Source organism: Lathyrus oleraceus, chromosome 1 (assembly GCF_024323335.1).
Source record: "Lathyrus oleraceus cultivar Zhongwan6 chromosome 1, CAAS_Psat_ZW6_1.0, whole genome shotgun sequence".
Taxonomy (NCBI): Eukaryota; Viridiplantae; Streptophyta; class Magnoliopsida; order Fabales; family Fabaceae; genus Lathyrus; species Lathyrus oleraceus.
In genome coordinates, this window is record NC_066579.1 from 409431604 (window position 1) to 409440778 (window position 9175).

The 9175-nt window shown below is 36.8% G+C and overlaps 1 protein-coding gene across 1 annotated transcript; it reads right to left on the reverse strand.

Moving 5' to 3' along the window:
• Positions 1-6673: 6673 nt before the first annotated feature.
• Positions 6674-8491, reverse strand: LOC127076405 (trihelix transcription factor GTL1). The gene is made up of 2 exons (XM_051018051.1): positions 8107-8491; positions 6674-7723 (listed from the first exon to the last, which is right to left on the reverse strand). Exons 1-2 carry the CDS (start codon positions 8358-8360, stop codon positions 6883-6885), a joined length of 1095 nt encoding a protein of 364 aa, XP_050874008.1. The 5' UTR covers positions 8361-8491; the 3' UTR covers positions 6674-6882.
• Positions 8492-9175: the final 684 nt, after the last annotated feature.

Sequence of the window (9175 nt, forward strand, 5' to 3'; positions counted from 1 at the left end):
ACTCATGTCCCTCAGCATGCTTCATGGAGTACCCATCAACTGTCTTTATGGTCATCCAGTTACGGACAATGTTTGATCAGCAATAAGGCACTCGACTCTACATCTAGGGTCCATAGTGGTTTCAGGTCGAAGGGTTGTATACACCACTACCACCATGAGAATAACTTATGACACTTTGCATAACATTTTATATAGTATTCTCATAGCGAGTCAATCCAATATAAATATTACTCTTAATATTCATACCTATGTTTAAGACTTGATAACTCCTTATCCATGATCCATGAGATGTGATCATCAGTCTATATACATAATAGTCTTGATGTTTTAATGTTATCCCACTTTACAATAAAGCTCGACTACGGATACTTTAAGAATAGTGACCTTATGTTTGATGGGATCTCGTGATTAAGTCACACTTGATACATTAAACGGACTAGATATTCTAGGGACTTTATTAAACCAACATAATAAAGAAAAAACCTTTTATTATTAATAAATAATTCGATACAAGTACCAAAAGTATTTGCTTTTAGGACTTACACCAACGTAGGGTTTGATTCTTGGTTTTGTGGTTGGGTGGGTGGCATGAATGGATTGCGACGTTGGGTGTTTGGTTGTTGGGTGGATGGCGTGAATGGGTTGCGAAGTTGGGTGTTTGGTAGTTGGGTGTATGTGGTAGGTTTATGGTGTGAGCTCGGTTGTTAGGTTTGGGTGGTTTGACATTGGTGTTGGACGGGGACTTGTTGTTGGGTGTACGATGATGAAGCTAGTTGGCGTGGATCAATCAAATATCGCGGCTCAGACACAAATTATTACGTTGTCACCGACCTAAACCATGCCATATATTGTTGAGTTGGTCTTGCACCATGAATGACTGGTTCGTTTAAGATGTGTTGTCATCGATTCCTCAATTGACGACGCATCTCTTTTGCAAAGTCTCTCTAGTCGGAATAATCCCATTGGACATCAACTATTTTTTTATGCCAATTCCCCAAACACGTCGGAGGTTCTGGAATCTGTTGTTGCATGTCAAACTGCAGTTTTACCCGATCACTCTGGTGCATTTCCACAGTAGTAAACCGGATAACTGGTGTCTTTGTTGTCCAAACTGTTGCATCGTCATGGTTAACCTGATGATCAAGTCCAAGATATGGCCTCCAGATAAACTGTACAACAATACGACATGATTAGATGATAAATAATTTGATAAGTATTTTTAAATTAAAATAGAGTTGTGTAGGAGTATTACATCGTCTTCTCCAATGTGGTCCAATAAATTGGATAGACTATTATAGCGTGTTTCGAACACCTATTGTAGTTCAACCCCCTTACTGACCACCTAGATAAAAAAAAATTGAAAAACATTATTTACAGTTTTTGTGATATAAAGTATAATTAATTAAATGGTAAAGTGTTAAACTTACTTTGTTGCAAACGGGAACATGAATGGGTTCTCGTTTACCGAGACGAGTGACAACATTCTTGACCAACCCCATGCTTGTAGCAAATACGCACATGAAAAAAACGTACAAGTATTTTTTTTGGAATTTTTACACATTTCACTATATAGATGGGTCAACACATCTGAACCCCAACTATATGTGTTTACCTTATTAATGTTGTGTAACAACGGTAAATACATAATATTTACTGAATTACTGATCGGAAAAATAGCAAGTGTACTATTTTTACCGATGTAGTAATAAGGAGTTTTATTTCCAAGTATCGATCTCAGGGATTGCGTAGGAAATACTTATTTTACTTTGATTCTATCAGAACAAAAAGATAATGGTTTGGTTGTTTTGGAATTTATAATAGTAAACACAAAAAATAGTAGAAATAATTGATTAAGATAAAATATGCTAGGGTGAGTGGTTGATTTAACCAGTTATGAATTCAGTCAAAATTTCCTTAATACATATGAAACATTCAATCACCTAACCTCAGAATGTTCTTCCTTAAGTCCTTAAGGAAGAAACTATTAAACTACCAATTCTTACTCAAATATCCATTCAATTAATCATTGGTTTTAATCATAAACAATATCAAGGTTTACGGTGATTTACAAGAGTTCCTAGTCCTAGGTGATACAATTATAAACCCAATTGTGTGAAAACCCTAACAATCACAGTCCTGTTATTGATAGTCATAGATCAATTTGTATTTGTCCGATACAAAAGCATAAGCACATCACACAATTGAATTGAAATTCGTAACATAGTAAATAGGAAATCCATAGTTAGAATTCATAACATCAGATCAAATCAGGACCACCCCCCTAGCATTGGGGGGTTTAGCCTCTCATAGTATTAAACGAAATCATAGTATGAAAATTAGACATTACAAAGAACTAGGAGATTTGGATCTTCAATGGTCGGAACCCTTGAATCTCGCCGTCGTCGAATCCTCCGTAGTAGCTATCTTCTCAATGTCGTGTTTTCTTTCGTACGTCAAAAAGTGTTTTTTCCTTTCCCTTCCAAGCCTTCTTATAGCTTCAGATGAATCTCCTCCAAGCAAAAGGTCCAAACTACCCTTAATGAGCAGAATAGGTTCACAAAGCAAAAGTTTAGGTTTCCAAGCCGCGCCCAACAACACGGGTCGTGTGTGTACACACGGGCCGTGTGTGTACACACGGGTGCCCGTGTGTGCTTTCCAACATGATTATTTTCATATTAAGTTACAGGGGCATCAACACGGGCCGTGTTCCTACACACGGGTGCCCGTGTTAACTCTCTGTTTTTCTGCCTGACCAACAACACGGGCAGTGTTGTGGCACACGGGTGCCGTGTTGAACTGTTGTATTTTCATATTTTTGCCTTTCTGAGTATCCCTAACTCCACTATTAGTGCTTTTAAACCTGTGCAACGGCCTGTAACAATAACACTACCAAAACGAAGCGTAAAAGAGACCTTTTTGACATAAATATGTAATAGAATGAAATGCGATACCAAACTAATAAAACATGATAAATGACTCTGAAACAACTATAAACAAACACAGATCTTACCAAAGTGATGAAAATACGTCGAATTAATGGTGGGAATTCAATGGAAATGGTGACCGGTCAATTACCTGTACTTTCTGGAAATAAAAAATTACCAAAAAAAATCTTAATATAACACTGAGCTTTAATTATTTTTTCGTACTCGATTGATTCTTCGGACAATATTATACTCGCATAATATTGTTTAAGATATTTTAAATTTATACCTTGCCCCCTAGCTTGACCGGATGACTCTCCCTCAGTTTGGTTGTCACACAAAGGGGCACCCAATAATTTGTTGCAGATAGAGTTGTCTTTGTTAACTCTACCATTCACGGTCTTACCATCTATACGGAGACCCAACAACATGTATATGTCCTCAAGTGTGACGGTACACTCACCGAAAGGAAGGTGAAATGTGTGAGTCTCAGGTCTCCATCTCTCCAACAAAGCAAGAATGAATTTGTAGTCCACGGAGTACGAGACTATGTTGAGGAGATTTCTAAATCCATATCCTCTAATATATGGTTCTATCAAAGGATCGTGGGGTACATATTCATGTACGCGGCATCGAAAACATTTTGGGTCCTAATAACACATAAGTAAGAAATACAATAAGAAGAAATAATATATAAGACAAACATAGATAAGAAAGATATACGAAATAAATATGGTCTTGGCGCCTTGGTTTATTTTTCATGAAGGGGTGTCCATGGTCTTGCCGCCTAGGTTGCTTTATGCGCCTAGGGAATGGGCGTCTGTTTGGACTATTAGGGTAGAGATATTCTTGTGAGATTCCTTGTGTCCAGGCGCATGCATTGTGTGTGCAGAGATTCTACCAGGCGCATGCATTGTGTATTCTTGTCTCTGCATACATTCTTTTCTCTGCATGGTCAAGTCTGTGCAGATGAATTGTGTGATCAATGCATTCAACGTGTACGCTATTTAAGTGCATCAGAATAACATATCAATGCATTCAATTTCATTACCCATACAGATCAAAAGAAATACTAAAGTTAGATTTAAAAAAATGTCTTCCTCACAACATTACATGACCAGTGCCCATATCGAAGGTGGAATATTGTAGCACAATACCAGTACACTCCATCATATAGGAAAGCATGAATAGCTAGGACAAAGGTTGTTGAGAAAGTGTTTGGAAATTGGGAGGAGTCTTACAAACAACTTCCAAAATACTTGTTGGCTCAAAAACAATATGCTCCAGGGACTATTGTCAAATTGGAAACGTTCCCCACGTATACACCAGACGGGACGTGTGCTATTGGAAATGGAATATTCCACCGTCTCTTCTGGGCGTATCAACCATGCATCATAGGTTTTTCTTTCTATAAACCTATTGTACAAATTGATGGTACATGGTTGTATGGAAAACACAAAGGAACGTTACTGATGGCAGTGGCATAAGATGGCAACAACAATATTTTTCCAATCGCTCTTGCCCTGTTGAAGGGGAGACTGCTGAGGGATGGAGTTTTTTCCTAAGAAATCTCTAATTGCACGTTGCACCTCAGCCTAACTTATGTTTGATCTCCGACAGACACCCTTCAATCATCAATGCATATAATAACATTGATAATGACTGGAAAAATCCTCCTTCGACGCATGTCTTCTGTATTAGACATATTGCTCAGAATTTCATGCGGGAAATCAAAGATAAGACGTTGCGGAAGAAGGTTGTCAACGCAGGTTACGCATTATCAGAACCTTCTTTCAAACACTACCTCGAAGAAATAAGATTGTCAAACGCATATGCAGTACGGTGGATCGACAATATTCCATTGGAGAAGTGGACTAGGGCATACGACAACGGTCAATGTTGGGGTCACATGACAACAAATCTTGTGGAATCAATGAACTCTGTCTTCAAAGGCATCTCTAACCTACCTATAACCGCTTTGGTGCAGGCAACATATTTCAGGCTAGGGACGTTGTTTGAGACCAGACGTTCCAAATGGAGTTCAGTGTTGCAATTTGGGCAGTTGTTCAGTGATGCTTCAATGAAATTCATTAGACATGAAGCTGCCAAAGCAAACACACATGTGGTTACGGTGTTTGACTGCACTAAAGGTTGGTATAGTGTTGTCGAGTTCATGGATCACAATGAGGGCATGCCGATGGGACAGTACATAGTCGAATTAGATAGAGGTTGGTGCGACTGCGGAAAGTTCCAAGCCTTTCGTACGCCCTGCTCACATGTCATTGCGACATGTTCAAAGGTTCAAAGGGATTCATCCTACTTGCTATCTGACGTTTACAAAGTCATCAGCCTATCAAATGTTTATAAAATTAGTTTTTCCGTAGTGGCAAAAGAGGATTATTGGTCAGAATATCAATGGGACATCGTCTAGCACAACGTAGTTATGTGAAGGAAGAAAAAGGGTCGCCCAAATAGCACCCGCATTCGAACCGAAATGGATACAGCGAACAAAATGGTTAGATTATGTAGTTCATGCCGTCAGCCAGGTCACAATCGTACTAACTGTCTTAGTGTTGGAATGAGCACAACCAGATAAATTCAAATGTACCTTTGTTGCAATATATGAAAAACTAAATTTATTTCATATTATAAATTTGTGAGGAAATATCATTACATAAATAACAACAAAAACAATTAAAACAACTACAATACAATAACTAAGCGATTACAACCATCAAAACAATTTTGAATTTTATAATGCATCATCCTATGAACGTCTTGGTCAGTCTTAATATCCATCTATTCACGCACTTCTCCATTTTGGTTGAACGTGGACACAAGCCATTGGATTCTTCTAACCCTTTCACCATCCCCAATTTCTTCATCTAACCAACTGTTCAACATTCGATTAAGACGTTCAAACGAATCTATATTCCAAAGTCGAATCTTTATCGGAGACGCAACGGTGAAAAATATTAAATCGGCATTTCGCTTGTGAATGTATTCAGACATGGTTAAAACTCAAAAACTTGAAGGAGAGTGAAGTTGAATGAAAGAAAATGTGGAAAATATGGCTGGAGAGCGAGGTATTTATACAGAGCAGATAGAAAATACATGCACCAAGAGGCTAGGCACCCTGACATGTCAAGACATGTAGGCGCCGAAGGCATTGGTGCCTCTACATAAGCCACATGCAGACGACATAGGCATTGACGCCTCTTCATGAGGTTACCAATGCAGGCGTCATAGGTATTGGCGCTTCCTTTTGATTGAAAGTGGATGCGTCAGTTCATCTGCCGCATCTGTTTTGAAAGGTGGTTATTTTGGGGGAAAAAATTAAAAAAATTATTATTTTAGAATTTTTTTTTGAAAATTATGATTATTTAAAAAAAACCATATACTGACGATATAAAGAATTTTATATAATAAAGAATTTAAAATTATACTATATCAATTAATTATAAACGTTTGGATATTAAAATAATTGTTTTTTATTTTAACCACCTATAAAATAATACAATCGAATGACAGTATAAATTTTTTTACATTGTTATATTTATATTATAAAATAATTCTTTATATTTATCAAAAAAAATATTTTATAATTGTATAAAAAAAGTTAAAAAGTTTTTTTCAAAAATATGCTAATATAAATACAATGAATTGTGTTTGATATTTTGTATAATTCATATACACTCCTCAATCAGTGAAGTCATATCCAAGGGGAATTTCTATATCCATCTCCTTCATTTCTCCATGCAAAAGTATTCAATTTTCTTTCTGCAAACAATTGGTCTACAACACAAAACTGACCATTTAGTTAATCTTTCAGTACAAGAACACAGGCTATTAAGAATGGTAGTATATCATCTAAAAAGTTCATTATTAAGATGAATCAAAATGAAAAATGACTAAGTAATAATGAGAGTATGTGTTACATGAGCCACAATTATGATTATCAAATTTCACCTTGCTCCTTTACTTCACTCATGGAAACATTATTGGTATTGCTCAATGCATTTCCAAGGCTGTTGAATGACCCATTTCTATACAGATTATCCAATTCATCAAAGTAAGGGCAAGTTTTACTATTTAGAGGCCGTTTCTTGCCACTTCCCACTGTCCTCTTGTAGTACTTGTTGATGTTTTCCCATTTCTCCTTACACTTCTTCGCGGATCGATTGTATCCCTTTCCGCGTAATGCTTCAGATATCTCCTCCCATATCGATCCTTTTGCTCCTGTAAGACCGACACCAAACCTGTGTTCCAACGCAGTTCTTACCGCTATGAGTGCTTGTACTTCCACATCCGGCCATCTATTGTTACTCATATCACCGTTGAAATCTCTTTTGTTGTTGTTTACCTCAACTCCGTATTCTTCTTTTTTTCCGCTTCCTTCTGCTGGTTGAGAAAGAATCTGAATTTCATGACCCAATAGGTTCATAGCTTGTTGAGGAATCTGAATCTCATGGCCTAATAGTTTCTGAATGAACGATATTAAGGCTAAACTACGAGACCTTTCTTGCGCTCTAGCTTCGTCTTCTTTCTTAATTCTTTCCATCTCCTCGCGCCTCCACGCGTCTTCTCTATTCATTCTTTCTTTCTCCGTCTTCTCTATCATTTCCACCAATTCCTTATGCATCTGCTCTTGCTTCTCCATCACCCTCTTAACCAAACCTTCTACAAAACATTCAAGCTTTCTCGCCGACTTTTTCCTTCTCTTTCTCGAGCCAAATTCTTTAGTACTTCCCGACGAATTCTCTTCGTCGTCAACATCATCTTCATCATCCAAAGACGAACTGAAACATGAAAACTCACATTCACGTTAGAATCATTATTGCAAAATGCTACCCAAAAAAACATGTTCTCACATCAACTCAAGAAATAAAACATAGTTTTTTGGATCCGAAATCCCTATCACCAAAACTCCTCAACCTTGTCAAAATTGTTATCACCAAAAAAAACTTGTTCTATTCAGTAAAAAAAGTGGTTTTTTTCCTAACGTGCTTAATTCCACAAAGATATACAAATTCAAATTGAAATAAAGAATTAAATAAAACTAGTACTGAAAGTAAACCTAATTTTATAATCAAAGATTCTAAACAAATAAAAATTAAAAAGCTGGTAACTTTTAAAAGAGCAAAAAAAAAAAAACTTTACGAGCTAGAGACAAAGAACTAACCCGGGTTCCTGCCTATTAGGCAACGGAGAATGACCCGACCCGGATTCAGTCGGGGCATGCGTCTGAGAGGGAGATTCTGGAGGGTGAAGTTTGGAAGGGGGCTGAGCATTGACTAGGTGAGCAGTAAGAGGAGGGACGGACCTGATGGGACGGAGTTTCTGTGGATTGTTGCGGTTGGAGAGAAGGCCGGCTGCGAAGAGAAGGTCTCCGGTATCGGGAAATGGAGCGACGTGGTCGGCGGCGAAGAGGTCCATGGTATGGTAAAAAAAATAGCCGGCGGCGTGAGGGTTTTGGTGAGAGGTGAAAATGGAGTTGAAACGGCGGTTACTGTCTGGTAAGAAAATAAAATCTAGTGCTTTATATTGCGTTAAAAACTTTAGTAAATTGGTATTATCAATTATAGGACATTATTACATATATTAGAGAAGGGTATTTTTTACTTAAATGAACACTTGATTTTTTTTCAATGTTATATAATGTAATTATACAATATCAATAAAGTCTTATCTTATTAAATATATCAATAACCTTTACTTATAATATTTTATCGATAATTCCAAAATCGTTAATCTCGAAAATTTTTAATAATGTTTGTTATAATTCTTTTAGATCATTTATCTTTTGTTATTTGAAGTCTTTTTATTTGATCTACTCTCCTTATCACATAATCTATAAGTCTTCTCTCTATATACATAAATTACCTAAGTTTTTTCACCATCTTTCTTACTATAGATGTTACCCTAACACTCTCTCAAATATTATCATTTCTAATCTTATATTGTCTAGCCTTACCAACATCCAACACAACATCCTCATTTCTGCCACACTTACTTTATTCTCGCGTTGATTCTTAATCGTTCAACATTTTGTCTCGTATAATATCACAAGTTTTACCTCGGTCCAATAAAAAAATTCCTTCAGTATGTGCAGTACCTTTGTATCACATAAAATCTCTGAATTTTTCCTTCATTTCAGTCACCCAACTTGAATTTGATGGTTTATACCCTCTTATATTTCTCCATTGTTTTGTATTACGGATCCAAGATATTTAAATTGTGTAACTTATGGG

Bases quoted from the DNA above. Each gene is read 5' to 3' on its own strand.
- LOC127076405 (XM_051018051.1), bottom strand. From the start codon at position 8,360: ATGGACCTCTTCGCCGCCGACCACGTCGCTCCATTTCCCGATACCGGA. The intron at 7,724-8,106 runs GTTAGTTCTTTG...TTCATGTTTCAG, and splicing joins CCTAATAGGCAGGAACCCGG to TTCGTCTTTGGATGATGAAG.